Source organism: Equus asinus, chromosome 4, assembly GCF_041296235.1.
Source record: "Equus asinus isolate D_3611 breed Donkey chromosome 4, EquAss-T2T_v2, whole genome shotgun sequence".
Lineage (NCBI taxonomy): Eukaryota > Metazoa > Chordata > Mammalia > Perissodactyla > Equidae > Equus > Equus asinus.
This window is the reverse complement of record NC_091793.1, coordinates 81,052,970-81,079,743: the sequence shown is the minus strand read 5'-3', so window position 1 is coordinate 81,079,743 and position 26,774 is coordinate 81,052,970. Positions and strand designations below refer to the sequence as shown.

At 39.1% G+C, this 26,774-nt stretch overlaps 1 protein-coding gene across 5 annotated transcripts in view; it reads right to left on the bottom strand.

Annotated features, from left to right (window-relative positions):
- The window catches only part of THSD7B (thrombospondin type 1 domain containing 7B), a 799,570-nt gene that overhangs the window by 223,425 nt on the left and 549,371 nt on the right, over positions 1-26,774 (bottom strand). For all 5 annotated transcript variants that reach the window (XM_044768990.2, XM_044768984.2, XM_070507604.1 and 2 more), the window contains one exon: positions 12,794-12,988. In XM_044768990.2, the coding sequence (XP_044624925.1) occupies positions 12,794-12,988 (195 nt within the window). The remainder of the gene's footprint in view (positions 1-12,793; positions 12,989-26,774) is intronic.

The following is a 26,774-nucleotide window of genomic DNA, read 5'->3' as shown; positions in this document are numbered from 1 at the left end:
GTTGCACTACCTATATCTGTTTAATGGCCAAGATCTATCATTTCAAATGTCTAAATATCTCTTGAATCAGTCCATTGTTTCCATTCTGACTGATACTACCCATATTTAACCCACCTTCAAATCTCCCACTGTAACAGCTTCTTCCAAGACCTTATTGCCACTGTACCTCACCCCCTTCAATCTATCCCCCACCATGAAGCCAGAACCATCTTACAAAGATGGAAAGACGATCACATCATTCATCTACTTAAAACTCTTCAGAGACTCACCATAGTTCATGGAATGAAGTCTACACTCCTCATCATGGTCATCAAGGCTCCATAGGATCTGGGCCCATTAATATCTGCCTCCTGCCTATATTGCACCACTCTGCCTCTAGAATGTTACAAGCTAGTTATACTGATAATCTTTCAGTTCCTGGAAATTACTCATTTGGCTTCTGGCCTTTGCATGTCTCACTCCAGAAATTCTCTCCATTACTACCCTCCCTCTACAGCCTAGTTAATGTCTATCTTTCCTCCGGGTCCCAACTAATAGATTGCTCCCTCCAGAAAGCAATCCTGAACACAGTCTTTGTCTCAGGTCTGGAAGGGGTGGTCTTTTTCTTTACTTGCATAGCTTGTGTTGGGTAGAATAATGGCTCTCCAAGGATGTTCATATCCTAATCCCTGGAACCTGTGAGCATGCTATCTTAGAAGGCAACATGAACTTTGTAGATGTGACTAAGATTATAGACCTTGAGATGAGGAGATTGCTCTGAATTATCTTGGTGGGTCCAACTTAATCGCATAGGTCCTTCAAATCAGAGAACATTTCCTGTCTGAGGGTATATGACTATGAAAAAATGGTCAGAGAGATGTGATGCTACTGAATTTCAAGATGGAGGAAGCCATGAACAAAGGAATGTGGGGAGCCTCTAGAAGCTGGAACAGGAAAGGAAACAGATTTTTCCCTAGAGCCTTCAGAAAAGCATGCAGTCCTGCCAACACCTCGTTTTCAGCCCTGTGAAACTTGTTTCTGACTTCAGTCCTACAGAATTGTAAGATAATAAATTTGTCTTGTCTTAGACCACCAAATTTGTGGTAATTTGTTACAGCAGCAATAAGAAATGAATACAGCACCCTACATAACAGATATTGTAGCAGGTACTGTGTTGTGTTGTAATTGTCTGTAATAAAGATTTCTATCCCCCATTAGATTGTCAGCTCTTAAGTTAGGATCATGTCTATCTATTCCCTTGTAGTATTCCCAAGGCCTAGTACACATAAGTGATAACAAAAAATATTCATTGACTAATTGAGAAAAGAAGTTTTAAAAAAGGAAGAAAGAGCAGGAGGGAAGAGGAAAGGAGAAACTGTGAGCGAGAGTAAGAGAGGGAGAAGCAGGAAGAAAGAAAGAAAATATTCAACTATAAGACAACTGAAAGTTACTGGCAGAACAAATATCTGTACAAATATACACTGGGTCTATATTTCTGTATTTGTGATATCCTTCTTGATTACGTGGCATCACTGTTTGAAGAAGGATTTGAGCAAGTTAGTTAAAGCAGAAATGGTTCTCAAAATGAGAAACAAATTATCAGTGGTCCGTTACTTTGATTACATCCTAGTCGAAGTCAGTATTAACCTTTGGATTCAGAACCAGCCAGTACTAAAAAATAAAATAAATCCCTAATACAACTCTAAGACACTTTTTCCTCTTAAGTCAGAGAGAAATTTGTGACTGATCTCATAAAAACAGAAAACTACAAGTAAATATTAAATATGTGTGTATTAGTTATCCAGTTATTTTTAATATATACATAGGAATAACCTGGACACATCTTCTACTTAATGGATTATTTTCAGCATTGTATAAACACCTACTTTAATTACTACTCAATCTAAAACCTGTGATGATATAGTTTAGGTACAGATATTGAATTAAAGCCTCGTGTTAAAAATGGAAAAAATAAACCTAAGCCCCATAGATCAGCTCCTAGTCACTGGAACGGAGTATATTTGTATCTGCATGTTTCTCCACGTGTGTCCATGTTAAAGAGAGAGACACACTGTTTTAAAACAGTCTAATTCCATGCCTTTCACTATCATTCATGCTAGAGATTGCAAGTTTACTCCCAAATTATATGCGAGAAACCAAAATACAAGCATTAGTATCACAACAATAAAAATAAGTTTTGAGAAGTAGAAAATTTCATTTCACTACTGTTTTTTGCTCCACAATGATACTAAATGATTCATTTGATTTTTTTCACAACTCATGTATTTCATGAAACTGACCAGTGGTTTTGGTGTCACCTAGACAGAGGATGCACAAAGATCAATCAGCCAGCTAAAAGCATAGCAGTTAATAATTTAGAAAAGAAATGCTAAATAGTTACTTAGCAGGGGTAATTCTTGGGGTAGAGTTTGAGGAAAAATGTACAACAGTTCTTCCAATATTTACATAAAATATATATTTTAAATAAATGTTAAGTCATTAAAGTTTTGGCAATTCATAAGACAAACTGCACTAGTTGTAAAATGAATAAATATCCTAGAATTTTCCATATATTCCATTGTCAATTTGCAGGTACAAAATATCATTAGGAAACCTTTGAGAGAAGATGGAAGTGTGGGTGGACTCTGAACTTACCTCCTCCCATGGACACCACAAATTCACAACTACCCTTGGAACAATTACTGAGCCAACTGAAAACTCATAAAAAGAACTCCTGCAACAAGGGACAGTCCTGACTGTGGTGGAAGAGGCAGAAATTCCTTTCTGGAGAGAAGGAAAGCAAACTTCGTAAGCCGTGGCACTTCACGGCTGGCCAGGAGCAATCTTAAAGTACACAGGCCTCCCTGGAGGAGTGGGAGATCTGAGATGAGGAATGTTACCACTATAAGCATCCTTTGGACTCAGCACAACTGAGATAACTGTCATAATATCTGGCTTGGCTGGCTACTAACAGCAGTGGGGAATACCTCCAGAAAAACTATCTGATGTAAGAGAAAAAAAGCCAGCTCTTAAAGAGCACACGCACAAATTCACCTGTTTCTGAAAGCAACCTAAAAGCACCAGAAAGAAAGGTGCACAGTCCTTTGGTAAAAAAGACTCACCTGATAGGCTCTTGGTGCATCTCGGTGAGAGGTGAGACCTCAGCAGGAACTTAGACATTGGTGGCAGCCGTTATTGTGACCTGGTACAGGCATGCTGACTAGGATGCTAGTAGACACCATTGGAGATCTTCCCCTGGCCTGTCAGCCCAGGGTCCATCCCACCCACTAGAGCACTGATTTAAGCCAGCACAGCCAGGGCAGGCAGCCCACCCTAGGGACTGGTCCCACCCAACAGCAAGCCCTTGGGCAATGTGTGGGCCTGCATAGGCTGGATGCCTGGATCCTCTGCAGCCAGGCAAGTGGGTACACCTCTGAGGGGAAGGGCATCTTTGAGGAGCTGGTGGAGTGTGCAGGGCATTGTTGCAGTGTGTGGGGCCACTGAGGTGGAGCAACTGGGTCTGCTTCAGGGGGTTAGGGCACATGCATTAGGGCAGGACTGTGTTGATGGTGTGTGTGGCCCTGTGGGCTGTGGGGGTGTCAGCTGCAGAAGAATTGTGTTTCTCAAACAGCCACACAGGAGACTGGCCCCACCTTCCAAAGCCTGAAACAACTGGATGCTCCCATGCATGGGGTCAGCTGCAATCCTGAGAGAGCTGACAGGAGCCTTCTAGGCTGGAGGCCTATAGCAATTGTAAGCCCCTGAGCCTAGCAACCAGCCATGATGGGGCCTACTCACTGAACAGAAAAACTACAAGAGGAATGTGCTATTAGACCTTATAGCCAACTGTGCTGGGGCTCCCTATGCCTGATAAAGTGACTGAAGGGTCCATAATAGCCACACACAGCTGAGCATAACAACCAGCTGGCCAGGGGGGCAGACTAGCTTCCATGGGCACCTACAGCAATAACAACCCTGCCACAACAGAAGGACACATGTAACCCATACAGGGGACACACCTGGAACATTTGCAACTGGTGATGAGAGGGAAGCACATTGCTGAGCCTCTCTCTTACATAAGGCCACCTCTCCAAGATCAGAAGACGTAGCTGACCTACATAATACATAGATATAAGAACAGAGAAAGAGGCAAAATGAGGAAGCAAAGAAATAAGTTCCAATAAGGGAACAGGACAAAACCCCAGAAAAAGAACTAAATGAAACAGAAATAATCTACCTGACAAAGAGTTCCAACAAAATGTCATAAAAATGCTCACTGATCTTAGGAGAAGAATGGATGAACTCAGTGAGAACTTAAACAAAGAATTGGAAAATATAAAAAGGAAACAATCAGAAATGAAGAATACAATACTGGGCATGAAAAACTCACTGGAGGGACTCAATGCAGAGTAGACAATACAGAAGAATGGATCAGTGAGTGGATGAAAGACTAGAGGAAATCACCCAAGCTGAACAGATAAAAGAAAAAAGAATTAGGGGCTGGCCCCGTGGCCAAGTGGTTAAGTTCACATGCTCCGCTGCAGGCAACCCAGTGTTTCATTGGTTCAAATCCTGGGCGCGGACATGGCACTGCTCATCAGACCACGCTGAGGCAGCGTCCCACATGCCACAACTAGAAGGACCCACAATGAAGAATATACAACTATGTACTGGGGAGCTTTGGGGAGAAAAAGGAAAAAAAAAAGAAAAAAGAATTAAAAAGAATGAGGACAGTCTAAGGAACCTCTGGGACAATATCAAGCAGACTAACATTCATATTCTGTGTCCCAGAAGAAGAAGAGAGGGACAAAGGGGCAGAGAATCTATTTGAAGAAATAATAGCTTAAAACTTTCCTAATCTAAGGAAGGAAACAGACATCTGGGTACAGGAAGCACAGAGAGCACCAAACAAGATAAACCCAAATAGGCCCACAGCAAGACACATTGTAATTAAAATGCCAAGAATCAATGATAAAGAGAGACTCCTAAAAGCCACAAGAGAAAGGAAACAAGTGACATACAAAGGAAACCTCATAAGGCTATCAGCTGACTTCTCAGTAGAAACCTTACAGGATAAAAGAGAATGACACAATATATAAAATGCTGCAAGGAAAAAAATCTTCAGCCAAGAATACTCTACCTGGCAAGGTTATCATTCAGAATGGAAGGAGAGATAAAAAGTTACCCAGACAAGCAACAAGTAAAGCAGTTTATCACCAAAAAAAAACAATCTTACAAGAAATGCTAAAGAGACTTATTTAAGTGGGAAGCAAAAAACCACAAATAGGAATAAGAAAATTATATACAAAAAAAAAAAAAGCAATACAATCACTAGTAAAGGCAAAATACAATAAAGGTAGCAGATCAACCACCTACGAAGCTAGTATGAATGTCAAAAGATAAAAGTACTAAAATTACCTATTTCAGTGATAAGAGGGTAATGGATACACACACACACACACACAAAGAGGTTAGATATAATATCAAAAATATAAACTGTGGGAGGAGGGGAGTAAAAGAGTAGAGCTTTTAGAAATAGGTCAAACTAAAGAGACCATCAACTTAATATAGATTGCTATATATGTAGGTTATTATATATGAACCTCATGGTAATCATAAACCAGAAACCTACAATAAATACACAAAAAATTAAGAGAAAGGAACTCAAACATAACAGTAAGGAAACCCATCAAATAACAAGAGAAGAGAGCAAGAGAGGAAGAAAAGAACAGAGAAGAACTACTTAAACATCCAGATAAAAAGTAACAAAATGGTAATAATTACATTCTTATCAATAATTACTTTAAATGTCAGTGGACTAAATGCTCCAATCAAAAGGCATAGGGTGGCTGATTAGATAAAAAACAAGACCCATATATGCGACATACAAGGAACACTTTGGACCTAAAGACACTCACAAATTGAAAGTGAAGGGATGGAAAAAGATGAAAATGGCAATGAAAAGAAAGCTGGGCTAGCAATACTTATATCAGAAAACATAGACTTTAAAACAAAAACTGTAACAATAGACAAAGAAGAGCACTACATAATGATAAAGGGAACAATCCAACAAGAGGGTGTAACACTTGTAAATATCTATGCATCCAACACAGGAGCACCTAAATATAAAGCAATTATTACCAGGCATAAAAGGAGAAAGACAGTAACACAATAATAGTAGGGACTTTAGCACTCCACTTACACCAATGGATAGATCATCCAAACAGAAGATCAATAAAGAAACACTGGCCTTAAACGACAAATTAGACCAGATGGAATTAGTAGATATGTACAGAACATTCTATCCAAAAGCCACAGAATTCTCATTCTTTTCTTCTTCTTCTTCTTTTTTTTTTCACTTTTTTTGCTTTTATTCTCTGCTGTATAACACTTTCTGGAATAGTGCCTCACACATAGTATGGCTCAATAAATACTTTTTCAATGAATTAATGAATATCTAAATCAATGGAGAAATAAAGTACCTACTGGTAGAAAAAAATCAATATTCTAAATGTGTTAAATCTAGTCAAATTAATACATAAATTAAATACTCATTCTTTTCAAATGCACATGGAACATTCTCCAGGATTGATTACATATTAGGCCACAAAACAAGTCTCAAGAAATTTAAGCAGACTGAAATAATACCAAGCATCTTTTCTGACCACAATGGTATGAAAATAGAAATCAACTGCAGGAAGAAAATCAGAGAAGCCAAAAATATGTGGAGATTAAATAAAACGCTATTGAACAATGATTGGGTCAATGAAGAAATCAAAGGAGAAATCAGAAAATTCATGGAGGCAAATGAAAATGAAAATACGACACGCCAAAATTTATGGGATATAGCGAAAGTGGTTCTAAGAGGGAAATTTATGGCAATGCAGGCCTATCTCAACAAACAAGAAAAATCTCAAATAGATAATCTAAGAGCACACCTAAAGGAACTGGAAAACGAGGAACAAAGCCCAAAATCATTAGAAATAAGAGAATAATAAAAATAAGAGCAGAAATAAATGACATAGAAACTAAAAAAAACCATAGAAATAAAATCAATGAAACCAAGAGCTGGTTCTTTGAAAAGATAAACAAAATTGACAAACCTTTAGCTAGACACACCAAGAAAAAGAGAAGGCTAAATAAATAAAATCCGAAATGAAAGAGGAGAAATTATAACAGACAGCTCAGAAATACAAAAGATTATAAGAGAATACTACGAAAACTATATGCCAACAAACTAGATAAACTAGAAGAAATGGATAAATTCTTAGAATCATAAAACTTCCAAAACTGAATAAAGAAGAAATAGAGAATTTGAATAGACTAATCAGCAGTAAGGAGACAAAAACAGTAACCAAAAATTTCCCCAAAATAAAAGTCCAGGACTAGATGGCTTCCCTGGTGAATTCTGCCAAACATTAATAATCAATGCCTATCCTTCTCAAACTCCTCAAAGAAATTGAAGAGGGGGAAGCTCCCTAACTCATTCTACGAAGCCAACATTACCCTGATACGAAAACCGGACAAGCACAGCACACAAAAAGAAAATTATAGGCCAATATCTCTGATGAACATTGACGTAAAAATCCTTCAAAAACATACTATCAAATCGATGGGGCTGGCCCCGTGGCCAAGTGGTTAAGTTCGCGCGCTCCGCTGCAGGTGGCCCAGTGTTTCGTTAGTTCGAGTCCTGGGCATGGATATGGCACTGCTCATCAAACCACGCTGAGGTGGCATCCCACATGCCACAACTAGAGGAACCCACAATGAAGAATATACAACTATGTGCCGGGGGGCTTTGGGGAGAAAAAGGAAAAAGTAAAATCTTTAAAAAAAAAAATTTTTTTTAATTAAAAAAAGAAAAAAAAAATACTATCAAATCTAATACTAGAATATGTTAAAAGGATCATACACCATGATCAAGTGGGATTTATTCCAGCGATGCAGGGATGGTTCAACATCTGCAAATCAATCAACATGATACACCACATTAACAAAATGAAGAATAAAAATCACAAGATCATTTCAATAGATGCAGAGAAAGCATTTGACAAGATATAGCATCCATTTATGATAAAAAAAAAAAAACTCTGAATAAAACAGGTATGGAAGGAAACCCTCAACATAATAAAGGCCATATGTGACAAACCCACAGCTAATGTCATTGTCAATAGAGAAAAACTCCAAGCTATCCCTCTAAGAACAGGAACCAGACAAGGATGTCCACTTCCACCACTCTTATTTAACATATTATTGAAAGTCTTAGAGCAATCACTCAAGAAAAAGAAATAAAAGGGATCCAAATTGGAAAGGAAGAATTGAAATTGTCACTATTTGTGGATCACATGATTTTATATATAGGAAACCCTAAAGAATCCATGAAGAAACTTCTAGAAATAGTAAATGAATATGGTAAAGTTGCAGGATACAGAATCAACATACAAAAGTCAGTTGCGTTTCTATACACTAACAACGAAGTAGCAGAAAGAGAAATTAAGAATACAATCCCATTTACAATTGCAACAAAAAGAATAAAATACCTAGGAATAAACTTAACCAAAGAGGTGAGAGATCTGTACACTGAAAACTATAAAATGTTGTTGAAAGAAATTGAAGACAACACAAAGAAATGGAATGATAGTCCATGTTCTTGGATTGGAAGAATTAACACAGTTAAAATAGCCATACTCCCTAAAGTTATCTACAGATTCAATGCAATCCATATCAAAGTACCCACAACATTTATCACAGAAACAGAGCAAAGAATCCAAGAATTAATATGGGACAACAAAAGACCCTGAATAGCCAAAGCAATCCTGAGAAAAAAGAAGAAAGCTGGAGGTATGACACTCCCTGATTTCAAAATATACTACAAAGCTATTGTAACAGAACCGCATGGTACTGGCACAAAAACAGACACACTGATCAATGGAACAGACTCGAGAGCCCAGAAATAAACCCACACATCTATGGACAGTTAATTTTTGACAAGGGAGTCAAGAACATACAATGGAGAAAACAAAGTCTCTTCAATAAATGTTGAGAAAACTGGACAGCCACATGCAAAAGAATGAAAATAGACTATTATCTTACTCAAGACACAAAAATTAACTCAAAATGGATTAAAGACTTGAATATAAGACCTGAAACAATTAAACTTCTAGAAGAAAACATAAGCAATATGCTATTCGACATTGGTCTTAGCAGCACATTTTCAAGTACCATGTCTGACCGGGCAAGGGAAACAATAGGAAAAATAAACAAATGAGACTACATCAAACTAAAATGCTTCTGCGCAGCAAAGGAAACCATCACCAAAACAAAAAGGCAACCTAACAACTGGGAGAAGATATTTGCCAACCACATATCTGATGAGGGGTTAACATCCAAAATAAATAAAGAACTCATACATTTCAACAACAAAAAAACTAACAAATCAATCAAAAAATATGCAAAATATCTGAACAGATATTTCTCCAAAGAAGATATGCAGATGGCCAACAGGCGCATGAAAAAACACTCAACATCATTAACTATCATGAAAATGCAAATCAAAACTACAATGAGATATCACCTCACTCCCATCAGAATGGCTACAATTAACAGGACAGGAAACAAGTGTTGGAGAGGATGTGGAGTGAAGGGAATTCTAATACACTGCTGGTGGGAGTACAAATGGGTGCAGCCACTATTAAAAACAGTATGGAGAGTCCTCAAAAAATTAAGAATAGAACTGCTATATGATCCAGCTATTCCACTGCTGGGTATTTATCCAAAGAACATGAAAACACGAATGCATAAAGATATATACACCTCTATGTTCATTGCAGTATTATTCCCAACAGGCAAGACTTGGAAGCAACCTAGGTGCTCGTCAAGAGATGAATGGATAAAGAAGATGTGGTATATATACACAATGGACTACTACTCAGCCTTAAGAAATGATGAAATCTGGCCATTTGTGACAACATGGAAGGACCTTGAGGGTATTATGCCAAGCGAAATAAGTCAGGGAGACAAAGTCAAATACTGTATGATCTCACTCATAAGTAGATGATAAAAACAACAACAAACAGTCACATAGACACAGAGATTGAATTGGTGGTTACCAGAGGGGAAGCGGGGAAAGAGGAGGATAAAAGGGGTGATTAGGCACATGTGTCTAGTGATGGATTCTAATTAGTCTTTGGGTGGTGAACATAACATAATCTATACAGAAACCGAAATATAATGATGTACACCTGAAATTTATATAATGTTATAAACCAATGTTACTGCATACAAAAAAAAAAGATGGAGAGACAGGTAGAGGGACAGTTATAAGGCAAGATGATAGGTGTTAAAATAGAGATATGTGCTGAGTGTTTGGGAAATACACAGTAAGGGCAGTCAGCCAAGACTTTGAAGAAGGTAATGGTCAGGGAAGGCAGGGGTAGTACCTTACCATAATCCTGAAGAGCATGAGGTAGTTGGAAAATGGTAAGAGAAGAAGAGAGAATTTCAGTCAGAATGACTAACCCAGAGAAAAGGGAAAGCATGACACAAAAATCAGTGGAATGACAGGTTGTTCAGAATGTCTAGTAATAGACCGCATGGTGGAGTAGGGTAGAGGAGAGATGAGAAGTGTGGCTGGCTGGTGAGGGGAAGTAGACTGAGATCATGAAGGGCCTTGTATTCAATACTAGAGAGTTCATGTCATGTCTCCTTATGTTATGTCAAGGATCTCTACTCCTTTGAAGAGATTTAAGAAAGGAATGGCGTGACTGGATTTGACTGTAAGTAGAACCCTTCTGGCCAATATGGAAACAAGTTAGGAAGATATGCAGTAGTTCAGGTGAGACATGATAAAGGCTTGAGTGTAGGCAGTGGAGATGGAGAAAAGGGATGAATTAAAATGATGTTAATTAGAAAGAGTCTCCAGGCTTCAAACATTGACAGGGTTGCAAATTTTCTTTGAACATGTCCTATGTCAGCAGCCTCCCTGAGTTGCATTTACTCTTCCCTTTGGCTCTGGCTTTCAGGTCTAATAAGCAGCAGCGGACTCACCTCTGTCTGATGGCCTGCTCCAGCACCTCACAGATTGACCAGCCTCTCTATTCAAACACACTGAAAATAATTTTTGCTTGCTCTTGGTTTTATGAGAATTGAGTGTCACTCTTGCCTCTTAGTTTCTCCAGTTAGATCCAGACCAAATTCCATAGTCCCAAAAGAAAACTGCAGCTCATTTCAGGTTTACAACCCATCGCTATCCTCTTCTACTTTTCATTATTGCCTTTCTTCTCTTCTCGTTGCTTCAAAGAGCACTCATGACAAATATGGATGTTTGTACTCAATTCCATCTCTTCCTTGACTGTTTTTTCCCAATCAAGATCAAAGTCTACTTTGGTTGCCAAGGGGATCATGCTATTAGGTATCTATTTACCTGTCTTTGAGGGTTACCACCAGTGTGAAAGTTACTTTGCATAAAAACAAACACACAAACAAAAAACCTTCAAGAGGAAGTAAAAAAAACAGCCACTAACTAAAAGCTTTCTTTCCCTCTAAAGGAAATTCTCTTCATCTCACAGATATGAGAGAGTTGCTATGATGATGGCTTCCAAAACATTATGTATGAACATGCAAAGCAAGTTTCACTAAGTTGTCCCCTAAACTTGAAATTACTCCTGACATACACATTCTATTGCATTATATTATTTCTCCATAAGAAATTTGTTTTACCTTGGAAACACAAGCAACATTGTATAAAATCATAGACCCACAGATCTTTGTAGAAGACAGAGCACAAAGTATAGCATATTTTATTTAATGTTTCTACTGTGATTGCATGTTTCATCTACGCTTACGAATGAGCTCCTGACTTGTGTACAGAGATCCTGTCGAAGGCTTTCATGAATCAAGTAAATCTATTAGAGTGAGTTAAATTTAAAACATCATCTAGTAAGCAATCCATTCAAAGGGGTCTTGCAAGCAAGAGAATTAGCACTTGAACTGCTCATAAAAACAAATGGTGATCTCTGCTTATTTCTTCAATGTCAACACCAATTTTACTATCCCAACGATTATTTTGGCTTTTTTTGTTGTTTTGGTTATTCACTCCCTGAATTAAGTTTTCTGCATATACAAGTACATGTAGAGTTAAGAGAAGTTCTGGCATGTTTATCTAGACAAGTTGTACAATACACTATTGCATCAATTATTTGTTTATTACAGGCAAAAACTGCTCCAGGACCTTGATTAAACTATTCATTGCTTTACACTCCGTTAAATTTCATGGATGTAAACAGAACCCACAATAATATACTGTAAAAGCAGAATCCACATATATAATTTGCTTTTTGCCCTGCACTAGTAAAATTTTAAAATGTCAAATTGCTTATAAGGTAATGGTAAAAGACGATGATATAGGTTAGATCTGCCTTTGATGTTTTGTTTTGTTTTATTTTGTATATATCAGTAGTGACTGTTTTCAACTTTGTTGAGATTCTGGCTGACAAAACACCAGAAACTTTGCCACTAACTACTCCAGGGTAGTTGGTGGATATGTTGCCATTTATGACTACAAAGATTATAAAGCTGTAATAGAGAGAAGCTTAATAGCTATAGTATGGTTCACATCTTTCATCCATTTCACACATATTAATTGAGTATATATTACTCGCCAGGCATAGGCACAGAGGGTACGTAATGGCGGGGAGGGGTTTGGGGAGGGGAGAGACCTGATAGAATTTCCTGTCTTTCTGGAACTAACATTCTCCTTGGAAGGTTCAGTAGTGCATCACTTGTATGAAGCTAAGGAGTGAAAGGCACATCCTACCTGTGAGCTGTCGCCGTCTACTCCGGGTTGTTTCACAATTTGCAGAGCAAGGTGTAAACTTGGACCAAGCGGTGAAGGTGCAGTCATCTCGACACGGGACCGTGCATTCTTGCACAAGGGGAGGCATGCCATTCGTCTGCTTGAGACACTCTGTCATTTCTGCTGACTGGCTATCATCAGAGATGCATGAGACAGCTAAAAAAAAGAAAAGCATGGATTCTTTTATTATCTTGATTAAATCAGCCTGCTGCTGGTTCTATGACAAAATAGCAGAATCCCCCAATGTTTGAAAATTTGGTTATCATTGTGATTGCAAAAGGTGTTCAACATAGCCAACCTTATTCTCCTGCAAATTAAATGTTTATTGTTGCCACCAGAGGTTTTTGAAGATGTAATTGGTTTCATTATTAATCCAAACCCTGCATTGACAGCCACCAAAATAATTCTCAGTAATTTATTGTACATTCTGCTTGTGAGCACCTGATTTCTAGGGATGATATAAAACTAGGAAAGAGAATCTGTAAGAGAGTCATATGAAGACAAAAAAAGACAAAACCATAAAAATCATATGAACTATACCTAGATTTGAATTTTGTTTGTTTGCTTGTTTAAATGGCACATATGGAAGAGGTCCTATTTTCACTTCCCAGTCAGTATTTAAAAAGGAATTTCTGCTGTCTATCAGTAAATCTTTTTCTTCTTATCAACATTTTAGGATCAGTTAAAATTTTTAAACCATCTTTTTCAAGTACAGGTATAATCTGTCCAGATAATTCTCATTACAAATATCCTATCAATTGCAGATAACTCTTCAAAGTTTCTCTCACATGCTTTTTCAACTAGAATGTCTCTGGTCATACCATAAAATAACTACCAATCTCGAGGTGAAACACTTATGAAATTTTACTTAATTTTTCATTTGGTTCTTTGGAATAATGGCTTTTTATTCAATTACCAATGAATGATATTTTTGTGCATCTTTTATTCGCACTAATTATGGACTTTCTAAGGATGTGTCTTTATATTCTCTAGGCCAGCATTTCTCAACCTTGGTACTATTGACATTTTAGGTTGGATGCTTTCTGTGTTTGGGAACATGAATGAGTCTTGTGCATTGCAAGATATTTAGTAGCATCTCTGGCCTCCACCTATTAGATGCCACTAGCACACACACCCTTCCAGTTATGAAAGCCAAAAATGACTACAGACAATGCCAAATGTTGTCCCCAGTTGAAAACTACCCTTCTAAACTGATTCTGAACCATGGATGTCGATGAGAATACAGAGATTCCATAGCATGACCTCAGACCTACTGTGTCAATATGCCTGGGGGAGAAGTCTAGGAATATTTTTGTCTTTAAGTGTCCCAGGTTGTTCTGAACTAGCCTGTCCACTGACCACCCATACTTGGTGTGGATGCCTATGGAAATAGTGTTAACAGATATTTGCTGAGTTCATCATCCTTAAGAAATCATAGTTTAGGATCATTTTTATTACACCTCTTTAAAATCTACCAAGTTACAAGGAATAAAGAGACCACAGCTTAGGATCAACGTTGTTAAGAACTCGTTAAATCTCTCTAATACAGGGCAAGTATACATAGAGCCTTCTTTTAGTTGCCCATTCTTCTTACATTCCGAATTCCTTCCTTTATTTTGAGCACAACAGAGACCAAGTAAACCTGAAACCATATATATATATTTTAGAACTAGTGAAAGCCGAACCCATCTAATGTTTTTGGACCAAGGAATTAACTAAGATGAAAATGGATGTACACACAATATTTCTGAGTTTGTACATCTGCTCTGTGGCAAGAGGGATTATTCATTGATTTTGAATAGTTTTTGGTTTTGTTTTTATCCACATCCTAGGAACAAAATCCATCACACATCAAGCCAACATCATCTGCGTTTTCTTTGTTGGAAATATTATGGCCAATAATAATGAATACACCAAGATACTTTATCTTAAATAGGGTACAAGCAAACATTATTTGAAGTGCCAATTCGGTGTCAGTTCAGCAAACTTTTAATATTTTTCCAAGATTACAATGCACTGAATAACATGAAGAGGAATTCTAAATACTTTTTAAAAGCACTGCTGTTTAAAATTTAAACCTCTATGTATATACAAATGAGATTTTTCCAATGAAATTAAATTAATTTTAAATATTCATATTCTATAATTTCTTTCAAGTAAGTTTAGAATTTGAAAGCTATGATGAATATTCAATGATATTTTGAAGTTCTACAAAGTATCTAAATTAGAATACACTGGATTTATGAATATCTATATTGAGTTATTTTATATTAAAAAAGGGATGCATTCGAAATTAAGAAATAATAGCTATACTATATGATGCAATTCACAGACATTCATGGCAAATGGTATGAATGCAAATTCCAACTCCAAACGTCCAGGAGTTATGTGAACTGAGATCAGTTATTGAAATTCTTTATGCTTTAGTCTCCTCATCTTTAAAATGAGTATCATAAGAGCACCTAGAACAAAGAGTTGTGACAATTCTTAAAACAGCATCTCACACACACTAAAGGGCTCAATAAATGCTATCAACTATTATCATCCTTTATGTTTGTTTCCAAATTTGTTTTAAAACAAGGAGGCTGACAGTTCTCCTAGGAAGTATACACGGACACACTCTCATTCTCCACAGCTCTTTCCTTCGTTGGTCATTTTCAGAATCTGAGGGACAAAGGTAAGAAGAAAACTATGGTTGAATCTTCACCTGATTTCTGGTGCTACACTTAAAATCACCATTAATCAACCAATATATCAGGTACGTTCTAAGTGCATTCACTGTATTAACAGGGCTATGCAGAACGAATCAGATCCATCACTCCTCTACAAACTGAGGTAGTAGAGTAGTTCAACCAAGACGTTGGAGATTACTGAGGGCCACAGAGTACATTCAAAGTTGTAAGGTGAAGTTTGACAACACCACATTAATCTGAAGACCACTGCTCCATGTTACTACTGACAATCTATTAACCAAGGGTGAGAGGCAACTGTCACATTACAGATCGCACGATGATCAATTTAGGCCAGGCATCATGCTCTTCAGATTTCTTCAAGCTCAAGATTCCAATTGCTTTTCAAGTATGAAAAGAAGCACTAGAAACAAAAACCTGAACAAGTTAAATAAAAATTTTCTTCTTGGGAATGTTCTAGTATAAAAGGAATCCTTTAATTAATAAACATTTGTTGAATGGCTGGTTATTGAATTATATTTGAGGGTAGGAAAATATTGGAGAAATAGCAAGCAAGAAGTCCGCAGGACTGGAAAACTAGCAAAAGAAAGACAACAGATATTCAAAGGAAATGAAAAGAGAAGACATTTGGAGTAAATGGGGATAACTAATATCTATAGGTACAACCAATTCAGAGGCTCCTTCCATTGAGCAAATCATAGTCAAAGGATATTCCTAAAAAATAATAAGTTTTAACCTACACTGGAATTCAGTGACCAATACTAAAGGTATAGACTCAAGTCAGAGAACTTCTTTCGAGGAATAAATCAGAGGTGATAACAACATGTACTGATAAAATTGTAGGCCTTGGTGTCAAAAAGAACTCCATTTTTTTTTTTTTTTTTTTTTTTTTTACTCTTACCTTGGGCAAGTTATGTCAACTCTCTTAAGACTCAATTAGCTCATCCATACAATGAGAATGATAATAATACCTACATCATATGATAAATTCATGCAGATGAAGTGCTTAGTACAGTACTAAGCACTTGGTACATTAGTCCATGTGCCCTGAGAGTTACCTATTATTATGATGGAGGCTAAGTGGAAATTAAATGTAACAAATAGTAGGAAAAGAAGAATCCACCACCACTTGTCTTGGTTTTTCGTTCAAGAAGAATTTTCCAAATCCCACCAAACACTCTTGACCTCTAAGAAGTGTGACTGGAGCCTCCCTTGAATTATAATGTTCAGGTCAGTAGCCTCTTCCAAAGACTGCATGGTCCTCCCAAGGATACTGTCTGCTATTTTTCCAAGTGATGCTCTGTGCCTTCTGCTTACCGTCTACAGAAATGAGGCTTATAAGCTACTGGATGAGATCACAACTCCAAGAAAAGTCAGAAACTGAAATCTAAGTCCTGCTGGGAATTCTTTCCAGAAGCACCAAAACCAATATCCTTAATGCTTAAGAGTTTCATGAGAGGAGAGCCAACATTTGCAAAACAGGAGTGCTGGCCATATTTGCATCTTTATACCTCACTTACCAAGGTGGCCATACCCCCAGAAACAGGTACCACATCTTTCTGTGTTAAAGTTGAATTCACAAGAATTTTAACACCTGAGGAAGATTTAGTTGCATGTATCAAACTTTTCTGACCATTAGAATCATTTGGGCTTCATTACTGATCAGAAGAGGCGTGCGTGGACACAAGTCAGAAAAAATATCTGATGCCTTAGGATCAGGAATAGACCTTGCTAAAGTCACTTTCTCTGCCTCCATGGTGGTCTAGCTGTTAGACTTTGCTTATTTACCTGGATCTTTATTACCTACATCTTCTGTCCTAATAGATCTTCCTGAACTGCATCCATTCATTCACCCATTCACTTATTTGGTTGCAAAATATGTAAGGAACTATGAACAATTATAAAAGCCTTGTGTGTGTACACACATACACACATACATATAAATAATCAGGCTTCTGGGAGGCTACATTAGTGGCAGTGACAGGCAGGTAGACATATAGAAATACAACACTGTAGTTTCTCTGATGGTGATAACCAATGGGGAAACTCAGCATAGAAGGGAAAAGTGGGTGCTTCAGTCTTGAAGGGAAAGGATGTGTAATGGGCAGGCAGGAAAAAAATAAGCCATTACAAAGAATTTATCTGCCAGACATCTGCTATTTAGTTGAACTCTGAGTCTTGGCTCCTTTGGATCATAGCAAATTACTTGCAGGCCATGATCTAGAGAAAATATTTCTCTTTTGGTGCTTTTAAGTATTTAAAGAGTACTGTGCTATACTAGTGGGAAAGGTCTTTCCATTAGGAAAGGGAGAGGCATTTACTACTGACCCTTCCTGTCATATATTTCCGCCTGAACTGAATTGTTTAAGAGTGGCAATTCAATATTTAATTATATTGTATTTATTAAACTTGAAATATTGTTGTCTTTACTGACGGAAAATTGCACTCCCAGGTAAAATTAGTTCAAATAGCTCCAGAATAATCTCATTATTATGCACTGTTTCAAATTTAGTTATCTTCTGCTTTGGGCAGAAAGCTTTCAGAGTAGCTGCCTGCGACAGCTGAGTGTTCTTGTTCGGGAATGATGGGGAAGCAAGTGCTTGAGCCAAGCCACTCAGACAAGAGCTCTCAGACAAGAACAGTCACTGGGCAAGTGGGTATGGTAGGGTGACCTGGAACCCTCCAAAAATCTCTGTGAAGCCTTAGGTCACATTTTCCCATTCATAGTGTCAGCAACATATATAATACACAGACTTGAGTTCAGCTACTTCATCTTTCTCTAATTACTACTCAGGCTGCGTCTTGAAAAAGAATCAGCAGAAAGGAAGAAGAGTTACTAATTGCTTTCCCCTGTTTTCTGATTTTCAATTCTAGCAGCATGAAAAGGAATGCCCTGACACAAAATGTAAAATTATCTGAGAATTTAGCATAAGAAGCAAAGAATGAACTTGTATGAATTCTCAGGGTGTCTCATCGTTAAATATTTTAAAGGAACTACTGTGAATGTGGGATGGCTAGGCAGCCCTCTTAGGCTGTAATGATGACTAAAATGAGCAGATTATTAAGCATTACTAAGTGGCTAGTCTTTCTGCCCCCATCACCTCTAAGCTCTGATAGTCAGACACTCTGTGATTAGTCTGTCTTCTTTTCAATTATGATAAGAAGAGGGCAGGGGTTGCTGGCCTTATGATAAGAAATGATAATGTTCTGTCTGGAAATAAGTGATGGAGCCTGCTACTTCAGATCTGCCCGCATTCACCTTCTCCAAGGACACACACATTACTTTCTGAAGTTGCTCCCAATCAGAGTTCAACTCTACTAGTTGACAAGAAACAGTAGGAAGAATTTATTTCAAGAGGTCATGATTACCAGGAAATGGGGGGCACGACAGAAAACTAGAAGGGCTCTATTGCCGTCCTGCAATGGTGAACTGCTTAAGTCAAGGTACAGAGCTCAATTTACATGCAAAGCAAGGGGCAGAGAGGGTAGCAACAGTTCACCTCAACCAACATTCAGACAACGTGCTCTAGATGTCAAGCCCTGCCCTAGTGGCCTGGGATACACAGACGAAAGAAACATGGAAATAAAATTTCACTATACTAAGGGTCCTGTAAGGGCACAGCACTGGGGCCTCAGGCACTGTGCCATCAGAGGAGCCTTCCTGGAAGAAGCGATGCAAGAAGGATGAGTAGGATGTCGCCAGGAAAAACAGCATGAGCTGAGCTTTGCACACCATGATGCCTGTGCAGAGAAACAAGCAATAAGACAGGCTAGCTTCCTGCCCTTGCTATGGACACTCGTAGGACTCTTTACTTCCCTTTTGATATGACTTGCAACACTTCTAATTACATGTCCCATGTCTGTGTAGCAAAGTCACAGATATAAGGACTCTATGCCAGGTTGCCCCAACATGTATGAGGACTAGTGATAGAATACAAGAAAAGGCCACAAATCACAAGTCTAAACACTTAAAAGTTATCACTGAAATTAACAAACATGCAATAGATCAGTTCTATTCTCCTACCTTAATACGTATGTCTTCATAACAACTTGCAAAGCCAGATTCCGATAAAAATTGAGATGACTTGAAGTTTCAGGCTAGAATGTGGCAGCACAGGGACAGCGGTCCCAGTCCTGGGTTTCTGGCCTGCCTCCCTCCTCTTCGCACCCACAGCTTGAATCTACCCCTGGAGGGACCTTCCTGCACTCATGAGTTGGCACTGCAGGTAATCTCTCAAAGCTCAATACACAAATCAGGCAGCCTTGTCCACCCCTCTGGCCTAGGGTGTACACATAGGCTGCACAAGCTTTCCTCAGAGGTCAGATTCTGCAAAGAGGTGGCTGCAAGTCCCTGAAGTTGGCTCAGAGCCATTTGGGCAGGAACTGCCAGAGTCCTGATGATGGGGCAGAGTTTGGATAGGGGATGAGTGGGGAAGCATAGGCTCCAGCGGGGCTCCTCATCCAGGTGAAAGGAACAGAGATGGAAGAAGGCCAGAGAAGGGCCCTCTAGGCCATAGAGGCCAGAGCAGCCCACCTCTTGCTCTTGCTGAGTCTAAGGGCAGAACTCTACTCCACTCCGATTATTTTATTATAGACTGATGTAATCTTCCTTAAGAGCTCCCTTCCTAGTAGGCAATCAGGAAAGGTACAAGTGCCAATGAATGCTATCTCAGTTTTGGCTATTTTAATTAATTTCCTTCCTGTTTAAATAATTCTTTTCAGGTAAATGCACGGTCTAGCTCTTTGAGCCACTTCTACTTCCCCTCTCCAGGATGGCACCTGGTGCCTGTGGCAGCCAGCAGGGTTCTTGGATCTGCGTGAAGGTACTTCAGAAGCTCTCTGGGTCTTTGCCAGCATCTGAGGTAAGGATAGCCCTTGTCTACTTGGCGACTGCTTGCCCTGGAGACATCTGCTGCTGAAGTCTCATCTCAGGCTCAAGGACTCATGATCGATTCCCTCTCAGCCTGGTCAGTGGCCATCATCCTCTAGCTGATGAGGTCTCACCCCACCTTCGTACCTGCTGGTGTGGAATATCCTGCCAGGGCCATATGATCAGTGCCCTGGGAAAGCCAAGGTAGTTCTCCTGGTGAGGATGCCAGACGGCACCTTCAGCTACCACATCTTCCTCGGGGCATGAGGGAACTTCTGGAGACTCTCTGTGGAACAGGAAACTCAGGGAGCATCTAGGGAGCCATTAAGCCCTCCTTCTGAAGTGGGGCCCCTGTAAGGCATCTCTTTCCAGAGTTCCAAACAGGCCATGGAACAGAAATACTTCAGCTGTTTTCTTTTTTCTTAGCCAAACTCTCCACCTCTAGAACACCAGCCCTGAGTCAGAGGAAACCATGACACACATTCCTTCTGCTTACCCTCCCCTCCACATCTCTTCTCTTTTCCTTCCTGTCACCCACCCTGGCAGGAAGAGGCTCCTGTTTGACAGACTACCCCTGCATTGCATCCATCTCCCATCTGTGCTGGCCTTTTCCTGTCCCTTTCCCTGAAGCCATAGTGGCAGACAGGATGCAGAGAGAAAAACCTGATTGGATTAAGGATATAAATTCAGAAGCATTTAAAAAATTTGAAGCCTGCCATACACGTGCTTCACCGCCAGGTGCAGAGACCTAGGAGACCTGAGCCTGTGCTGGCTTGTATACCCGTGTGCCTCCTAATAAGCGACTGATAGTCATTAAGGTGCCAGTAAAAACAGTAGATGGGTTCTTTGAAGCCCACCATGGAATAGGCAGCAGGGGTCGTTAGACAATGTTTGTGGCGGGGAGTTAAGTGTCAGGTACTGAAGGACTTAGATACTCTGCCGGACAGCCCAACACCACTCCTTTAGTATCGGGAAAGACCCACCAAATTTTTTTTAGTACTAATTTGTTTCTAGGGTATTATTGCTTTCCTTTTGCTGCCTCAACAAATTACCACAAATTTAGCAGCTTAAAAGAACAGAAAGATGTTTTCTTACAATTCTAGGAGTCAGAAGTCGGAAATGAGTTTCACCAGGCTGAAGTTAAGGTGTCAGCAGGGCTGGTTCCTTCTGGAGGCTTCAGAGAGAATCCAGGTACCTTAGCCTTTCCAGGTTCCAGAGGCTGCCTGCCTCCTTCACTCCAAGCCCCTTCCTCCAGCTTCAAAGCCAGGAGTGTAGTTCCAGCATATCTCCCTCTCTCTAACTTCTGCTTCTGTCATCACAATGCCTCCTGCTTCCCTCTCATGAGGGCTGTTGGATTCTATTGGACCCACCTGGGTAATCCAGAATAATCTCCCCACCCCAAGATGGTTAACTTAATCACAGCTGCAAAGTTTCTTTTGCCAGGAGGGGAAGATATTCACAGGTTCCAGGGACTAGGACATGAGCATTTTGGGGGTCATTATTCAGCCTACAATATAGGGCAAAGGTATTTCTTCCTAGTTCTGAGGCCTTGCTTCATCCACTAGATAGGAACAAGGTCTACCTCATCCACTCCCAATAGTAGGAAGAAAAGCACATTTGACACTATCACGTTTACCATGACTCCCCCGTTCTCTGCTTTCACAACAGGTTTGTTTTGTTTTGTTTTAATTCGTTGGTTTTTCAATCATCCTGCCTGGATTCCCTCAGCTGCCTTTAGAACTCCTCTCCCCCACACTCTGTTGGAGTGTCCTTAGAGAAAACAGAGAGGTGGACTTATTTCTTATTCAAAACCAAGCATAATTAAGAATGTGCATCTAGGGGCCAGCCTGGTAGTGCAATGGTTAAGCTGCACTTTCTGCTTTGGGGGTCCAGGGTTCGCTGGTTTGGATCTTGGGTGCAGACCTACGCACTGCTTGTCGAGCCTTGATGTGGCAGGTGTCCCATATATAAAATAGAGGAAGATGGGCATGGATGTTAGCTCAGAGCCAATCTTCCTCAGCAAAAAGAGGAAGATTGGCAGCAGATGTTAGCTCAGGGCTAATCTTCCTCAAAAAAAAAGAAGAATGTGTAGCTACATTAAACAAAAGTGCATTCTAATGACAAATACGAATATTTAGGTCAGTCTGAGCCATGTAAACTGCAAAGCCACTTTCCTCCATCCAACTATCATGCTACAATTGTTGTCATCATCAATGAATGAAGGGAAAATCTCTTCATAGATATTGGAATTGAGAAGGGAGTGAGAAAAGCTGGAAGAAATAGAAAGTTCTATATCCTGGAAAAGAAGGCTAACTCTATGCTTTCTTTCACGGCAAGCAGGTCTTGTTGACTCTACTAGGGCGATGTGCTCTGAACCATCCAGTGTGTATGATGGCAGCCCTGAGCCACTCCCACATTCCACCCCATGCTCAAAAGCCAAGACCTGGCTAGACTTAGAATGCACATCAATAAGCTCACTAGAATGCTGTGTGGATTGAGTCTTCCCAGCTTGTCTCTGGCTAGTTACTCCTGCTGCAGAAGAAAGGGAAGGATGGCTCTAATCCTCTCCCCAAGTGGCCAGCAAGTGTGGGGCAGGGCCAGGAGTCCTGGCAGCATAAGGAGGAACGGAGAAGGTGCCACCTAGCACGGCATTTCCCCGGCAGGGAGATTGGGGTCACCCCAGCCTAACCAAGCCAACTTCTCCACTCGAGGATCAAAAACCCAGGCCCTTCCCCTTTGGACTTCCATCACCTGAACCACCAACCACTCCACATACACTAATTCACTCAGTGGATGTCCTAGAGATTCCATTTCTGTGACAATTTTTAGTAGTAGGGAAGACATTTTTACTTGCTAGTATCCAAATGAGTTGATTTGGAAGTAAGAGCCTGTTCTTGCCACACCCCAAGTGCTTTCATTTTCCCCTTGTATTTTTCTCTCTCCCTATGCAGAGCACAGTGTGGAGGAGCACCGTATTTAGAGCTCTCATTCTTCAAAACTAGTGTTTGAATAAAGTGTGTGCTTATTATTACATGCTGACTGACATATATGCAACTTTTGAGTGGAGCACCGTGAGTTGTGGAAACTGAATTAAACAATAAACCTGTAATTGCTTGTTAGGAGCTTTAATTGACTCATAAGTACCATATGCAAAGCTATGTGGCTGCAGGAGCCCAATTATAAGCTTGCTTATGGAAAGATACAACTCATTTTGCATGTTGCAAACATATTCTCCAATTATTGTTGCCCTCTTAGAAAAAAAAGAATTTTCAAAAAAATATGAAATGCTTAGTAAGCTAATAATGTATACTTAGTCCCTAGGTAAACTTGAAGCACTTTATTTAGGTCCTAACACAAGATCAGAAGATGCCTAGTTAAAAATGCTCATTCACTTTACTTCCAGGCATTTAAGTCCTGAAGCTCTCTGTGTTCACAGCTAACCAAAGACATGTACACAGACAGGGCTCTTGACTTAAAGGTATTTGCCCCCTAACTGAGAAACATTGACAAGAATAAACATTTCAGGAAAAAAAGAAAACAAAATAAAATTACAAATAATTCGTAAATTACATCAAAAAAAAAAAAAAAAGAGCTAATACCTGTGAGGATCACAGAGGAGGAAGTAGGGAGCCTAATTATAAGCTTGCTGCTGATCTGGTGTGGCAGATTCCAGAAGGGAATGCTAGGAATTGTGGTCAAGTTACCCAGGCATGGTTGGAGGCAAAGTGATCAGGCTCAGCTGTGGGCCTTGGGGAGTGGGTGGCGGGAGTGAGAAACAAAGGAGATCCAAATAGACGACTTAGTAAAATCAGAACATCAAGAGGTTCCAGATAAGCAGATTGAAAACCTTCAACAACTAGAGTAGAGAAGGAGTAATCGGTGGGAATCCTAAATCCAAGGAAGAAAAGCACTAAATCATCCTTCTCTAGGACACGGTGTAGCCTCACGATGGTGTCTGCATGAACACAAGTGCTCCCAGAGTAGCTTTAGACTCCCATGATCTCCGTTAACTCCAATGAAACCACCCAAAACAAATACGTAAGTACAAAGAGTAGCTTGATGGTCAATGAAACTGTAAGATAAATATCTTCTTTTTTTAGAGATTGGCAGCTGAGCTAACATCTGTTGCCAATCTTCTCTTTTTTTTTCTTTTCTTCTTCTTCTCCCCAAAGCCCCCTAGTAAATAGTTGTATATTCTAGTTGTGAGTGCCTCTGGTTGTGCTATGTGGGACACTGCCTCAGCATGGCCTGATGAGCAATGCCATGTCCGCGCCCAGGATCCGAGCTGGGGAAACCCTGGGCCGCCAAAGTGGAGCGTGGGAACTTAACCACTCAGCCATGGGGCTGGCCCCAAGAAAAATATCTTATTCCCCAAGCACTCCTTCCCCTAAACTGGACCAAAAATATATATGCTCCAAAGAGAGGACATGCTATGCAAACTCAACTTTGAAAGTTCTTAGCCACTCCTTCCATTTAGATTGCCTCTCTGAATCTTTCTTCCAATAGAGAAATAATTAAAACCTGTATGGAAGAAAACCATTATAAATGCATATAAATCATCACATTCAGCAAGACATTTGGCAGCAATCACTCTAAATTGTCATGACAGTGAATAGGAAGAACCCATCACTGCAACCAAGCCTTTTACACATCAGTGATTGTCTCCCTGATTTTATAACACCTAAGAGTAGCTCCATTTATCCCAGTTGACTTTCTTCCATTAAAAATAAGTCAATGGGGAATAACTACTAATGGTATAGTATTTCTTTTTAGTGTGATGAAAATATTCTGGAATTTGATTATAGTGATGGTTGCACAACTCTGTCAACATACTGAAAACTACCAAATCGTATGCTTTAAAGAGTGTATTTTATCTCAAGAAAGCCGATAAAAAATTCATAACGTAAATATTCTGAATCTCAAACAAATGTAGTTTTAGAAAAAGAGCTCAGAAGTCATGTCACAAAATCATGTGAACTAGATGCTGCATTTCTAGAAATAATGGGAATCATAAGCATTTACCAGATAGCAAAGAAATTATCCTCCCAAAAGTTATGCCTGAAACCATTTATAACGTTTATAAACAAGGGTGTGCCTATAAATAATGAATTAAGATTATATCATAAATGCAGTTCTTTTCACATGTTTCTGACCTGCAAAGTTTTATTTTTAAATTTTGTCCTCCATTAAAAAAATTAATACATTTGCCTAGACTTTCTGCAGTGCCATATTTATCAAATTAGAATTCTGTCCAACACTATTGGGAGAATACAGTCTGTTGAGCCACGAAACATAGCAGCAACATTAAGACAGAATTTCTGCCTTAAGAGGGCTCATAATCTATACAGAATACTCAACTTCCAATATGTGGGAGCAAAAATCCCCACTAAATATATAAATATCTGTGAACTACCTGCATGTAAATGTATTCAGAATACATAACATTGTGTGATAGTGAGAGCTAATTTCTTACTATGCTATAAAAATCTTCGAGGTAAGAAATCATCTAACTCCCTTTATAAATGTGTGTTCTTTTTCTTCTTTCTATATCATGGCCTCATTAGAGGTGGAAACTAACGATGAGATGCTTTCTAGTATTTCCAAGTCATTTTTCTCACAGACACTAAAAAGACATCACATCAGATTCCTTCAGAAATATCTCCCACTTCTAAATTCTGTGTCTTATGCTGAACTAAGTCCTCAATTCAAATTGTATAAAAGTTTTTTGACATTTCTTTTATATAGTTGGTAAAGAACTCATACACACTTCATTCTACAGAATATTGCCCGTAACTATGCAATATGCTAGAAGCTTTATGCTCCTCCAGCCCCTATTTTATGTACATGTACAGGGGATGTATATTTGGCAGCTGTGAAAGAATAAATATGCTAATTCACACATTGCATGTAGAAGGTGATTTATTCCATTTTTAAAGGAATATGACAGTATTTACATAAGTTTCACCTGTATCTCTACCAACAGCTGTTGTGCAAAACCAGCTTTCAAATCAGGAGGAAAAATAGGGCAGGCATTTTCTAGCAGTTGTTCTGGATTTGACAGATGGATGTTGCTTTAGTTACCTGCTGCATTTCAGAGAAAAGCACAGGGAAGAGTTGGGCCAAATTACTGTAGCAAGTAATTATAGATTTTTAAAAATGTACTTACTCTTCAAGTATACCAGGTAAGATTCGTAAAAGCCTGTGTAAAACAAAAATTTTAACTATATGTGCCAAGAAATAAGCTATCTTGATAATGAGTGCTGTCTCATTTATCAGGAAGCTAAACTCAGTGTCATATAATCATTCTAGTAACAGTAACTAAGTAACAAATGAGATGTGAAACAAATTTAGAAATAATTTCATGTTCTCTATTGAAAAGCAA